At 37.3% G+C, this 15,523-nt stretch overlaps 1 protein-coding gene across 6 annotated transcripts in view; it reads left to right on the top strand.

Moving 5' to 3' along the window:
- Positions 1 to 15,523, top strand: part of LOC133628460 (nipped-B-like protein) — a 165,575-nt gene that overhangs the window by 90,571 nt on the left and 59,481 nt on the right. For 5 of the 6 annotated variants that reach the window (XM_062016629.1, XM_062016630.1, XM_062016633.1 and 2 more), the window contains one exon: positions 3,560 to 5,083. The exons of the other annotated variant lie outside the window; for it this stretch is intronic. In XM_062016629.1, coding sequence (XP_061872613.1) covers positions 3,560 to 5,083 — 1,524 coding nt within the window. The remainder of the gene's footprint in view (positions 1 to 3,559; positions 5,084 to 15,523) is intronic. 6 annotated transcript variants of the gene reach the window in all.

Raw genomic sequence — 15,523 nt, 5'->3', positions numbered from 1 at the left:
ACATCCATGTAGATTTGCCAAGCCAAAAGAATGCATACATAGGAGAATAACTGGGATCAGACTGTCAGAAAGCTCTTCTATGGCTTACTACATATTCCTTTATTACAAAGCCTAATACAAAGAGTGAAGTAAAAAGATCCTGATCACACTTTATTGGCCTCAAGAGCTTGTGAGCCTACCTGTTCAGAACTGTGGCAAGCTTTGAACCTTGGTCTGGAGGATTTGAAAGAAAAATGTTATCTGATATTTTGGCAAAATCCTAGATCCTGATCATAGAAAGAAATTCTACTCTCCGTGGAATTAAGTGGGCAAAGCTTGGATACTGATGTCTTGAAGAATATGAAATATATTTGAATGGATATTGTAAAAGTTCCCAAGTTCATCTGTTTGTTAAGACCCTAAGGGGACTTAACAAGGCAGATTTATACAAACTTGTATATATTTAATTGTAAAAGAGAAGATCTGAAGACATCTGTTTTCAGAGGTTAATTGCTCTCTCCTTAGTTCTCTGATACTCTGTTGATTATTCTCATATAGTTCAAAGTGACTTCAAGATCTGATAAAGTCCTTTAAGCCCAATGGTGTTTTTCACCTTTCATATTTCTGCAGCTATGATGGCAACCTAAAAAGTTTTTGTGCTCATTCAGTGGAGTTTTTTTCCATTATGCTCAATGAAGATAGTGGTACTATGTACTCATCCTACCTTTAGTGGCCTAGTTCACCCTGATATTTTCATATACTTTGGACAGCTTTTTTGTCCTAGATCCAGAAATCTCATAGAGGCAAAACAGTAATGATCAAGTCTAGTTCTGAGGTTCGCCATCAAGATGCACTGGAAATATGAAGAAATCTGTTAGTAATCTGTAACTCCATCTGCAATCACCTTGCCATTTAGGAAAAGAAAACTTTGAAGGCATCCCTTTCTTCTCAGATAAGATGTCGACCAGTAGTGATTGTAACTTACTAAAAGATCAGTACTCAGTTGTCGAGAGAAATGAAGAAGATGCATCAAGAGAGCTCTATTTAGAGGGAATATATCAAGTTGTGATGTGATCATCTGTATGTTTTCAACTTTCAATTTGACATTTTGGATGATGAAGAGCAACAGCATTTTGAACCTGGGCAGTTAGGGAAATTCAAGTGAGAAAATTGGTCCTACCTGAATTGTTTTATTTGTAGTCTTGGAGCTGTCAGCACAAGGGCTCTGAAAGGTGAGTTTTGGTTGATCCAGCTACAGCATCACAGCTTCTGGCCATTTGCCTTACTCCTATAGCAGCGTAGCAGAAGGAAGCAAATACTTGGGTCTTAGATGATTTGTTAAGTCTGGTAGGTTAATGCAAATCATCTTCACTAGTGCCTTAAGCTGATGCACTTGTGAAAATGTGAATGTGCATACCCTTCTGCTACAGGTGATAACCTCCCTTAAAGGAATGGGGCAGATAACTGATAACAGTAATGTCTTAATCAGTAATTAGATCTGCCATCAGAGCTTTACAGGACATTTTCAGTGTGGCTGACATTTCTGGGTTAAAATGAAAAAGCTGACTGACTTTTTCCTAAGAACACAAGTTTGTCAATTTGTGTTTAAAAATGTAAAGAGTTTTAATTGAGAAATAAGGTAGTGATATGTTTAAAAAAATAATCACATTTGAAATCTTTCAGTCTAGAAATTTCTACTTCATGGCCATTCCTAAGACCTGCCATGAAACTCACTGAGGTCAAAGCCCTCTTAATCACAAGGAGATTTTTGACACTGCATGAAGGTTTAAAAAAATACATTTATTTTAATAAGAACTGTAGGAAAGTTATATCTATGTAAACTCTCATATGAATCCAAAAGTTGTTGTAGGAGAAAATCAGCATGCTAAAAAGCTGCATCTTTGATTCAGCAAATTTATTTTGCTTCACATGTCTACCAGAAAGTTAGTGGGCGTTACTACAGGTTTTTGTTGAATTTATCAAAGTTCCTTATTTGCAGTTGACCAGTTTCTGCATGGAGTTTATTGTATCTGTCTATACTGTCTTCCACCCATTTAGTGTTGTACATAATATTTGAGTTTTTGGAAGTTAGAGATATACAAATAGATTCAAGAATGAAAATGATGGGAAGAAAAAAAACCCACAAACCTGTTCACATCACTGGAATTGACCATGTTACTATTTGTTACTGTGTTCTAATGTTAATTTTGGAGATGATCCTTCAAAGTTTTAATTCTCCTAAATAAGAATCTTCTACAAGTATAGAAGAAATTAGAAATCATATATTATAATTCTGGTTTACAACTTGAGAAGTTGGGTTTTTTTTCCTTAGAGTTTAATTCCCTCTTCCTTGATTGCATCCTCCTTACCCTTCTCCTGCTGCCAAAAATAGAGCTGTCTCATTGCATCTGGTGATAAGGCACCACAAATCTAGACACAAAATTGAGTTATTTTTCTTATAATGCATTTGTGGTCTAATTGTTTTGACAATAGACCTACAACAGAATTTCCAAACTGTCTTTGGTCATTTCTTAGACTTAAAATCATATTCCCTGATTATAGAGTAAATTATTGATTTTTTTACAAATTGCACAATGGTAGTTCAGAAAAGAGAATATAAGCCTTAGTGCAGGTAAGGCTTTTAAGTTTCATGGCAGAAATTAATTTTAGTTTAGAGTAGCATTTTGGTAATATAAATAAGTTGTATTTTAAAAGCATAGAACATACTCTGATATTTCCATGTGCTTTTGTTTCTATGAATTCTACTAAATCAAAGGGTGTGTGATTGGTTCACTTTTTATTTTTCTGCATTCTCCTCCTAATGTTATTTTTATTGTAAGCTGAAAGGACCATAAAATTATCACCGAACTTTTTATTTCATACATGAAAAGCATTATGTTTATAAAGGGAAAATATTCAAGTTTTTAAGTGTGTAGTGGCCTCCCACCTAATACATATGTGTTATGGTATAAGATTCCACCTCTTGATATACTCCTTGTTTCAAAGAGAAGCATGGGAGTGTTGGATTTATTTTAATAATTTTTGTTCATTGTTCGTGTGTTCCCTGACTACAATATATGTGAAGTCCAAATGATGCACTGAACTAAGTAGGGAGAACCTCAGTCTTAATCACTGCAGATCCTTGCTTAGTTCATATATAACGAAGCAGACTGAATCTGCAGAAGAGAGTCTTTTATAATATTATTCCTCAAAACTTACTTGAAGTGTAAGTTGTTTTTTTATTTTTGATTTGGGTTTTTTTTTTGGTTGTTATGTATTGCAGCTGCTTTATTAGATGGTTCTCTTGGGAATTTTACAGGGACATTGATTCATATGTTTTGAGGGTGTTTTTTTTAATTATTAATTGCCACATGTGATTGACAACAAACAATAGTCAGAATATATTAAAAAGTATTAGTTAGAGAAGTTCTATTCTTACTTTTAAATTCAACGGGTTTTGTTGTGTGCACACGTGCTGAGGAGGATTAATTGATGGAGGTAGATGGGAATGGATATTTTTTCTCAGATATTTAGCTGTTTCTATATATAGCATTTGTGATTTTTCTCTTTTAATTTGCAGATAAGCCTCTGAAGAAGCGAAAACAAGAAAACAAACCACAGGAGGCTGGAGGTGCTACTGGAGGAAATAAAGCAGCTTCTCAGGAGACAGGTTCTGCAGGAAATGGGGCAAGGCCAGCATTGATGGTTAGTATTGATCTGCAGCAAGCAGGAAGAGCGGACTCTCAGGCAACAGTAACTCAGGATTTGGACACCATCACAAAACCTGAAGAAATTAAACAGTATAATGATGGGTTTGTGTGTGTTCCCCAAGAAGACACTGCTGGAATTCTTAAATTTAAACCTGAAAACCATCCCGAGATTTTTAGGAAAGTGTCAGACTTTGAGGGTCAAAAGACAGATATCCAGCAAAATGAAAGCAAACAAATGGAATTTCAGCAAAATGTGAGCAGACTGTTGGAAAGTAAATACAATGAGAACAAACAGGTAGAAGCTAAACATGAAAGCAAACAAATGGAAGTGAAACACAATGAAAACAGACATATTGAATCAAAACAAAATGAGAGAAGGCAAATGGAGATGAAACAAAATGAGGGAAAACAGAATAATGGGAAGCAAGAAATAAGGCAGAGGCCTGAAACACCAAAACACAAGAGCGAAGGCAGGCCTGAAATGCCAAAACAAAAGAGCGAAGGCAAGCCCGAAGTGCCAAAACATAAACATGATAACAGGAAGGACTTGAGTAAACCGTTGTCAGATAAGAAAATTGAAATATCTAGGCATAAACTAGATGTGAAATCTGATCCTTCAAGGATAAAATCTGAAAGTAGATCTGATCCAACTAAACAAAGACCTGATGGACGTTCAGTTTCTGATACACCAAGGCGTGACCATGATAGCCTTAAACAAAGATCTGAGGACAGAGAGGAGTCAGAGAGATACAGAGATACAGCCAAGATTAGAAGGCCTGAATATTTGAGATCCTCAAACAAAAATGAACATGATTCTAAGCATGGTATCAAATCTGATAGTTCAAAAATGGAGAAATTTGAACGGAAACATAAACACGACTCTGGTGATTCAAGGGAAAGGTTTTCTTCTGGGGATCAGAAATCAAGACCTGACAGTCCTCGCATTAAACAGGAAGGTAAAGGAGATTCTAGTAAGTCAAGACTGGATAAACCTGGTTTTAAATCACCCAACAACAAGGATGAACGAAGGACAGATGGAAATAAGAGTAAAATAGATAGTAATAAAGCACATGCTGACAGTAAAGCAGAATTTCCCAGTTATTTGTTGGGGGCACGATCTGGTGCATTGAAACATTTTGTTATTCCAAAAATCAAGCGTGATAAAGATGGCAATGTCACTCAGGAATCAAGAAAAACTGAATTTAAAGGTGAACAGAAGGACAAAGTAGAGAAGATTGGGCTAGTTGAAGATCTAAATAAAGGAGCTAAACCTGTAGTTGTCCTTCAAAAACTTTCATTGGATGATGTGCAGAAATTTATTAAGGATAGAGAAGATAAATCAAGGGGCTCTTGTTTTAAATCTAACAAGAACAAGTCAGCCAAATCTAATAAAGGTAAGATTTTTCTTTTAAAATGTTAATTACATTATATTTTGTACACTTCTGTACTTTTAGATTTACTACTCCTGTGGTTAGAATTAAATACAAAAGTTTGATAGTTTATATGCTTACTTATATGGTGATTTGTGGGAACAAAGTGAAACTTGTCTGTGGGATGGTCTTTATAAGAAATTTTGATACAGTCTAACTGAAATGATTTGTTCACTCCAATGCAAGTTCCTAATGTGGGAACACTTTGTCTTAAGCTGTACTTCAGCTACATTACTTTAATCTGGTAATTTATCTATATAAACATAACTGCTATATGACTGATTTAAACTGGTTTAAGTGTGTCTATATAAGGGACTGGTACTACTGTAACTAAATCAGTGTATCTGGAGTGGTGGGAAATACTATGTATACAAACTCTAAGATTATTTTATATTTTTAAATGGAAATTATTTTTTGCAAGGGATGTTTTGACATGATGAAATAAGAAGGCAAAGTCCCATCTGCCTCTTTTACAATATAAATATGACTTTGTTGGGAAGCCTCCACACTTTAGGCTGCATGACAATAAGCTTACAGTTTCTGTCTTCAGGAGAATTCAGATATTGTCTCTATGGTCCAGTGTATGTGGAAATAAAAAAAGGACCTGGTAAACAATGGGCTGGCATTTTCAAATTAGTAGTATGAACAGGAAATTATTCAGAATAGTTTGTAGGTTTGATATTTGATTGATCATCTCTGCAGATTTAACACTTTTTTAATAAGTTTACTTTGCTTTTTGATGCTATAATTTTACCTTCTTTGGTTTCAGACTGAAGTAGATCATTTCACACTGTGAAATCAATGTAACTGACTGGTCAGGGTTCTTTTCTTTTTTAATGTTTAGCAGTTAAAGCATTTACATTTCTTACATAGTTGTGTTTGTAGAGCTGTCATGTCTCAAAATATGACAAAGTGGCAGGTGAGAGGATTTCATCTGTATACAAGATTATATGTGAATGCAGTTACAAGTGTATAATTGCTCATGAATTCAATAGTAAAATATTTTCTTATCAAGTTGATCTAATAAGAAATGATGTAGAAATCATCATTGTGAAACTATGTTTATGTGCATGTGTACAGAGTTGAAATCTGTATAATGAATTTATTGTGCTACATCTGTTCTCTGTCTACAAACTTGATTGTATTGACTCTTAAAAGACTTAATGATTTGGGATGAGTATTACTTATTTGTAAAATATTAGCCTCCTTGTTAAATATTTTCTCTTTATCCTGGAAATATTAATATTTACCCTCTCCATTTTCAAGGTTAAAAACAGGCAAAATTTCCATTTCTAACATTAATAGATATCTACAATCAGACATAAAATTATGACATCTTTGCTATCAGTTTAATCTAAAGATTTCAGATGAAAATTTAATGTTCTTGATAGGGAATACTGAAAACTTTCTGATGGAATTCAGCTTTAGTCTCAAAAGGATAGACTTTGAATTCATACATTTCTATGTGCAGAAAATCAGTAACTTTTAGGTTATTTGTATAGTATATTTAGTAATGTGGAAAGATTTTAATGTCTCTTAAGTGATTAACATGATTCTAGTAACTGTGTCATACAAGCAATGCATTCATTTTAAAGTCAGATTTATAACTTTTCTCCAATGTTTTTGTGTATTTTGTATTTTCTGAAGTCATATATTTCTTACATAATCTGAAATAATTTGGGGCATAATTTCTAGGGAAAAAAAAATGAATCTGATATCTGTCTCTTTGTTATTGTATGTAGAATAAGATTCTTACAGTTATACCAGAAATAAGTTTCGTGGAAAGAATAATGTTGTAACTATGTTTCTCTTACTAATCAAGTTTTGAGTGTTCATCCAGTCAGATTTTGGAGAAAATATCTTTGAACATGAGACTTTTCATGTGTATTTTTAGTTTTACATTTTTTCCCCAACTTCCTGGTAACTTAATTCCTAGGATATATTACACTAAATAATTAGGCAAACTTCAGTGTTTTAAAAGGTTCATAATTCATAAAGATATTTCTTCATAAGCCAAAGTATTTGTCAACAACTGATTGATATAGAAAATATTCATGTCGTTAACACCGTGTCCTCTCAGTTGAGAAAAATAACATTTGCTGGTTTTCTCTTTGCCATTTAGGCTTCTTAGTTATAAAAATTTTAATACACTAGATGTAATTTTCATAAATATTCTTTATTAAGTTCATCCTATATTTCCGAATAGATTGTAGCAAATCTTTTCTAGTGTTGCCTTTTAGCATCACTATTCCACTCACATCTCTCTCATTCCATGTAGCTTAGTATATTTTTCTTTATCTTTCTTTCTTTTACCTCACTGTATTTCTTGTCCTTTGTTTTTCCTTTCTCATCCATCCCTCCCCCAAGAAAATGTCTTCTCCTGGCTTTGTCACATACAACGTGATTGCTGTGATTTATCTGAAATCCAATTTAAAATAGGATTAGTTCAAAACACCATTTAGATAGTCATTCTATCTTAAGGGAGTAATGCTCATTCATTACAAAACTCAGTGAAATTGACTTGTTTTAAGCTAAAACTAATGCTATGTATACTGAAAGTCTAGGCAATTTTTACATTGTTTCATTAAACTTTAAATTTGAATATCATACCTTTATTGTGCACATGGATAATCCGTTCATTTTACTTTAAAATAACAAAGTAACATTTTAAAAAAACTGAAAAACAGGTTTGAAATTTTCTTCAAATATGAGTGGGATAACTTGTGGTACACGATTGTTAGAATCGAACCATCCCAACAGTCCCTTTTCATAGAATGAAAGAATGGTAGGGTTGGAAGGGAACTTTAGAGATCATCTAGTCCAACCCCCCTGCAGAAGCAGATTCACCTAGATCAGGTCACATAGGAACATGTCCAGGTGGGTCATGAAGACCTCCAAGGAAGGAGACTCAACAACCCCTCTGGGCAGCTTGTTCCAGTGCTCCATCACCCTCACAGTAAAATAGTTTTTCCTTATGTTTAAATGGAACATTTTGTGTTCCAACTTCTTTCCATTACCCCTTGTCCTGTCACTAGATACAACAGAATAGTGATGCCACAACCTCCTGACATCTACCCTTTAGATATTTTTAAATATTAATGAGATCCCCCCCCAGTCTCCTCTTCTCTAGACTAAACAGCCCCAATTCCTGAAGCCTTTCCTCATAAGAAAGTTGTTCCAGATCATCCTGATAGCCCTGGGCGGGAATCTCTCCAGAAGTTCCCATTATAGTTTGTCCTGTTACAACCGCTGCTCTCCGCTCATCTAGCCAGCCGGTTATGCACTCATAAAAGGCTATCAGATTGGTCAAACAGAATTTTCTCCTTGGTGAATCCATGTTGACTCCCTGTGATAACCATGTTTAGTGACAACCTTCAGGATGAGTTGTTCCATCACCTTTCCAGGGATGGAGATGAGGCTGACTGGCCTGTAGTTTCCTGGGTCATCCTTCCTGCCCTTTTTGAAGACTGGAGTGACATTAGCCTTTCTCCAGTCCGCAGACACCTTGCCTGTCCTCCATGATTGTTCAAAAATCTGAAGCAAAGAAGACATTCAGTACTGCGGCCTTCTCTGCATCCTCGGTCATCAGGGTGCCCTCTGTGTTTAGTAGCAGGACCACATTCCCCCTCATCTTCCTTCTGCTGCTGATGTACTTGAAAAATGCCTTACTACTGTCCTTACCTTCCCTGGCTAGATTTAATTCTAGAAGGGCTCTAGCCTTCCTAGTTGCACCTCTGCATACTCTGGCAGTGTTCCTATACCTTTCCCAAGAAGTCAGCCCCTGTTTCCACCTCTCATAGATGGCTACTTTCTGCCTGAGTTGTCCCAGCAGATCCTTGCTCATCCATGGAGGCCTCCAACCTCTTTTTCCTCCTTTCCTGTGTGTTGGGACACACTAATCCTGGACTTGGAGGACATGATGCATGAAGATTGACCAGCTCTCTTGGGCACTTCTACCTTCTAGAATCATATCCCATGAGATCCATCCAAGCAGATCTTTGAAGAGGCCAAAGTCGACTTGCCTGAAATCCAGGGTCACGGTCCTGCTTTGTGTCCTGCCTCTTCTACACATGATCTTGAACTCTACCATCTCATGGTCGATGCAGCCGAGGTTGCCTCCAACCTTCACATCCCCAACCAGACCCTCCTTATTTGTCAGTACCAGGTCCAGCAGCACACCCCTCCTTGTTGGTTCCTCAATCACCTGTGACAGGAAGTTGTCATCAACAATCTGTAGGAACCTCCTGGACTGCGTGTGCTTGGCTGTGTAGCTTTCCCAGCAAATATCAGGGTGGTTGAAGTCCCCCATGAGGACCAGGGATTGTGATCGTGAGGCAGCTCTCTGCTGTTCATAGAAGGCCTCATCCAATTCCTCCTGATCAAGTGGCCTGTAGCAAACTCCTACAACGATATCACCCACCTTGCCCTGCCCATTAATATTTACCCATAAGCACTCTACCCACTTCTTATCCCCACCCAGGCACAGTTTGGTACAAATTAATTGCTCCCTCACATAGAGAGCAACTCCACCTCCATTTCCTTGTAAGCCTGTCCTTCCTAAACAATACATAGCCCTCCATGGCTGTGCTCCAGTCATGGCAGCTGTCCCACCACATCTCTGTGACCACAATGAGGTCATAGCCCCGCATCTGCACCCACATCTCCAGTTCCTCCTGCTTATTCCAAACTTCATTTGCCTGTGGGAAGGCCAGAATAATAACACTAAGCATCTTGCATGTGCATGCACAGCCCGATGGATTAAGCATGTCATAACTTTCTCTGAAGTTCTCTAGTAAATTATGCCACATTTTAGAGAACTAAAGGATATATTTCATCGTTTACAGCAGAGTTTATGATGATTTTTCTCAACTGAAGTCTTTAAAGCTTCTCTTAAACTCTAAATTTAATTGAATATGTAGAAAAAACCATCACTTTGATAGGAATTCTGCAATCTTTCCGATTTTCCTATTTTCTGAGATATTAGTGACTATCTCTTTTCAACTTAACTGACCTAGAAGAGGAGCTGGCTGTCTCTCATGGCATTAGAATTATTGAAAGATATGTTGGGTTTGCATTGAATCCATTTTAATATGCACTTTGTTCATTTAGCCCTAATTATTTTTTTCCTCCTTTCTGGACTGAACAAGTTCATAGTTTGAAAAATATTCTAGGCATTGTTTTAGACAAAAGCCTAAATCAGACTATATATAACCAGTTTACTCCAGTAGTCTAGGAAGATATCAGTTCTCTAGCATGGATTGTTCCTACTCGCAGGGATTTTTTTTTTTTTAGTCATGGTGCATCTGTCCTGTCCCAAAAAGTGTGTTGGGATGTGTATGAGCATTGTAGGTAATCTCAGGAGCCTTCGTTTTTGCTGTTAGCTTTTCAGAAGTAGATGTTGGATATACTGATGTCAGTAGACAGCACGAATTCAGCCATTGCATACTGGAGTTCTTTCTTGTGTTGATCTGTTACCAGTACAATAGGAGACGTTTTCAGAACACTACTTTGCCTAGAGATGGGTTGATTTATTTCCTATTTTTATCTTTGCAACTAAGATAAATATTTTGATTCTTACTCTCACAGTGTTATTAAGTCTTCCCTGGATAATAAGAGTGAACTTAACATGTTGCACATTGAGTTCTTAGCAGCAACAATAAACTTGACCAAATCTACTAGTTTCATTGTACTTTAGTTCATCTGAAATATGATGCTTTGTCTGTTTGCAGATTTAGGAGTATATTGTTTAATAAGTTCAATTTTGAAAAATTGCTTTGGCATATGTAAGTGATAGAAATGTGTTACCTAATTTGTCAGAGCAATTTGTTGAAAGTCAGAAACTGCCTTGGGTACATACAGGGATATGTGATCAGAATTTTTGGTTTGAACTTTCTTCTAGACAAAGGGTAAATTTGGCAAAATGCAAAGACGACAAAGCCTCACATTTGCTTCTGATAAATTAAAATTTCTGTTACTTGACATTTTCAACCGGTTTAGGTGACTTTTTTGGTAAGAAAATTTAACCTTGCTAAAATATCAGCAATTTTATTTTTTTGTTATTAAGACAATTAAGTTACTTTGAAGAAACAAAACAAAAGTAGCTTCATGTGATATTTTCAGTGAGAATCTTATCATGATAAGGTGAGGTAAAAGCATCTTCTTGATGTACCTAAAGTCCCAAATCAGGTATAAATAATGGTATTTGTTTTGCTTGTTCTCTGCAAAGATCTTGATTGTATTATATTGACTATACAGGAGTTTTTCTTTCATGAGAATAAAAATTTAGATTTAATTTTATTATATTTAATGAAGGGCTTTTTTCTCTGGGTGAGACCTCATGCCTCAGTTTTTAAATTAATCAGAATACATGACTAGGAAAATGCATAGATAATAAATTTAATGTTCCAGACATTAATAGTAACAGAAAACTACATGCTGTGTTTTCAACTGTACAAAACATCTTAACTTTTTAATACAATTGAGTTGTAAATTGAGTTTACTTAAATTTCAATACATGTTCGAAAGCAACGACAGTGAAATCCCAAGGTAGTCCTCTGACACTCTGATTCATAAAAGTGAAGTTCTTTGTGCAACACTGAATTTATTTCAATTTCCAATCTTGTTCCATTTTACTCTGAGTAGAGTCATACAATGATAGGTGTTGGAAGTGACCTTTACAGATCATCTAATTCAATCCCCCTACTAAAGAAGGTCCACCTATATCAGGTAGCACAAGAATGTGTCCAGGCAGGATTTGAAAACTGCCAGAGGAGACTCCACAACCTCCCTGGGCAACTTGTTCCAGTGCTCTGTCACCCTCACAGTAAAATAGTTTTTCCTTATGTTTAAATGGAACTTTTTGTGTTCCAACTTCTTTCCATTACCCCTTGTCCTGTCACTAGATACAACAGAATAGTGATGCCACAACCTCCTGACATCCACCATTTAGATATTTTTAAATATTAATGAGATCCCCCCGCACTCTCCTCTTCTCCAGACTAAACAGCCCCAATTCCTGCAGCCTTTCCTCATCCTGGTGGCCCTGGGCAGGACTCTCTCCAGAAGTTCCCTGTCCCTCTTGAGTTGGACAGCCCAAAACTGGACACAGGACCCCAGATGAGACCTCACCAGGACAGAGCAGAGGGGGAGGACAACCTCCCTTGACCTGCTGGGCACACTCCCAGAATGCCATTGGCCTTCTTGATCATGAGGGCACATTGCTGGCTCATATTTAGTTTATTATCAACCTGGCTCCCAGGTCTCTCTCTGCAGAGCTGCTCTCCAGCAGGTCAATCCCCAGCCTGTACTGGTGACTGGGGTTGTTCCTCTCCAGGTGCAGGACTGCATTTATCCTTGTTGAACCTCAGGAGGTTCCTCTCTGACCAACTCTCAAGCCAGTCGAGATCCCACTGAATGGCATCACAGCCTTCTGGTGAACCAGCTAGTCCTCCCAGTTTGGTTTCATCAGGGAGCTTCCTGAAGGTACACTCTGTCCCCTCATCCACGTTGTTGATGAAGATGTTGAATAAGACTGGTCCCAAACCAATCCCTGTGGAACTCCACTGGCCACAGGCCTCCAACTCGATTCTCTGCCACTGATCACCACCCTCTGGGCTCTGTCATTCAGCCAGCTCTCGATCCGCCTCACCGTCCACTCATCCAAGCCACACTGCCTGAGCTTTCTGATGAGGATGTTATGGGAGATGGTGTCAAAAGCCTTGCTGAAGTCAAGGTAGATGACATCCGTTGCTCTCCCGTCATCTAGGTAGCCAGTTATGCCCTCGTAGAAGGCTATCAGGTTGGTCAAACAGGATTTCCCCTTGGTGAATCCATGTTGACACCCCCTGATAACCATCTTTTCCTTCATATGTTTAGTGACAACATTCAGGATGAGTTGTTCCATCACCTTTCCAGGGATGGAGGTGAGGCTGACCGACCTGTAGTTTCCTGAGTCGTCCTTCTTGCCCTTTTTGAACTGCTACATGTTTTGTGAAGTATCTTGCAAAACTAGACTTCTCTAGATTCTTTCATTGAGTTTTATAAAGACAAGAAATCACTGAATAGCAATAAGAAATAAAATAACTCGTGTCAGTAGTTGCTGCAGCAATCTGATAGCTTGTGGAAATTGTTGATACCAACATAATGTGAGTTCTCATGCATCTTGGCATCTTTGGAGAGTGCGTGTTGGGTATATTCCTTGCTCTCTGTCTGAATCCTTCCAAGTGCTCTTTGGAAATCTCTTCCCTCCCTCAAAAAAAATCCTTTCTTCTAAGAGTATTTTATGTCATTTCTGAATCTGTGCTGCTTAGCGTTGGACAATGATGACCTATATTACATCCTGGAATTATTCATTTGCTGGGTCCAGAATCGTCTCTGACTCAACCTGGCTGGATCCCATTTCTTAAGGCCAGATCTAAGGACTGGAATATAAACAAGGAGCCTGAACCTCTCCTTTTGTTTATCTGGAGGCTGAGAGCATTGCATTTTTGCCAATATTGGGGTAGATGAGGAAAAATGATTTTGAAAAATGTGTTCAAGCATGTTCTATGGAATGATATAGGACATACTTCTGTCCCTCACGCCAAATCCATTGCAGCAGAGAATCCTTTGGGTGCAGTCCCTTGGTGAGGAGATCTCAGTCTCCTGCCCTCTTTCAGGCATGTGTATGTGAGCTGAGTTCAGGAGTTATCTCTTCATGGTTGTAGTCAAAAGGTGAGGGTAAGGGACTCAATAGAGGGTCATATCCTGTTCATAGGATGTAGCTGTATATCCTTCCATAAACTTTAAGGCAGAGAATTGGAAAGAGGAAAGCCATTGGCGTAAATGGATGACTACTCATTATTTTCATCCGTATTTATCTTCATGGTGTGTTTTTCAGCTGATGATATGGTATTGAGATAAGTGGAACTTCATTCTTATGAGTAGATGTATTTTCCTCATACCTTAAATTCATCTTTGAGAAAAAGACTGTGATTTCCTTGTGCTCTTAAGCACAGTCTTTCCCTGTCTTTCCTTTCTGTTCTTAAAATTCTTCAGGTCACAGAACTATTTGGAGAAGTGTGATGCTGGTGGGCAAGGAACTCTGATCACTGAAGACTCAGATATAAAGAACATACTGGACCATTTTAAGGGAGAGCACATCAGAAAGGATTTAAATTTGCACACAAAGGGATAGCTTAAAATTTTAAACTTTAACCAGTAAGCTGTTCATCAATCACAGGGAGTCATGTGGCCCTTTGCACTTTAGTGCCTGAATGCTATACTGTAACAGTACTTAAATATTTTAAAAGGATGTTTATTTTCCAAGCATCTTTATAAAGTAGGGAAGTACTTTTATCCTCTTTTTTCTTTGCCCAACTGGCAATGAAACGAAACCAAACTTATGTTCTTCCTTCAGCAAGCAACTAGTAAGTCATGAACAGCATTGCAATTTGGCAAAGCATTGAATAAGTGGTTTTTCATTTATGTAGTTCTTCCAGATGAATTGTTGATGAAATGTTCTTACAGCTACTCTGTGACTTGCCCTTCAGTTTCACTCAAGTGGAGTTTATCAGCATTGTGATTCCCTATAGCAGAACAAAGATTTGATTACCATGACACTTATGAGTTTTGTTTGTTTGTCTCTTTTAATAGTTGTGGCAGCTTTGAGAGTATGTGTAAGAGATATTTGAAGAATATTCTGTCTGAAGTTATTCTGTTGATAGAACGATTTGTCAGAAAGCTTGGTTTACTGAGGCAATCTTATTAACTTGTGGAGTAACATTTTAGTAAATATATTTTCTCTTTTGATATGTAATAAACCATGCAAACTAGAGTCAAATGTAATTGATTAAAGTGGAAGAAGGAAAGTAGGTACCAGGTCATAGCAAACTTATCAAACAAATTGAAAAACTCTACGTGATCATACATGTTTTTGTAGATGCTTTCAAATGCTTTTGTGCTCTGTATTATTTTTAATATTTTTGAAAAGTATCCTGTAAAATGAAAAAGCATTAATAAGGGGTTTATAACCTAATGTTTGTCGCCATGTGACTGAATTTTTATGGTGAACTGGATTCTCTTAAGTATTTCTTTATTACCCTGAACAAATAAAGAGTACATTTATAATAATAAATTCAGTGAGATCTCGACCGGTTTGAGAATTGTGCAGAGAGGAACATCATGAGGTTCAACAAGGGCAAGGGCAGAGTCCTGCATCTTAGGAGGAACAACCCCCTGCACCAGTACAGGCTGGGGATTGACCTGCTGGAGAGTAGCTCTGCAGAGAGAGACCTGGGAGTCCTGGTTGATAATAAACTAAACATGAGCCAGCAATGTGCCTTTATGGCCAAGAAGTCCAATGGCATCCTTGGATGCATCAAAAAGAGCGTGGCCAGCAGGTCGAGGAAGGTTCTTCTCCCCCTC

The sequence above is a fragment of the Colius striatus genome, chromosome W, assembly GCF_028858725.1.
Source record: "Colius striatus isolate bColStr4 chromosome W, bColStr4.1.hap1, whole genome shotgun sequence".
Classification (NCBI taxonomy): Eukaryota; Metazoa; Chordata; class Aves; order Coliiformes; family Coliidae; genus Colius; species Colius striatus.
The sequence above is the reverse complement of the archived record's forward strand: the minus strand, read 5'-3'. Positions and strand labels throughout refer to the sequence as shown.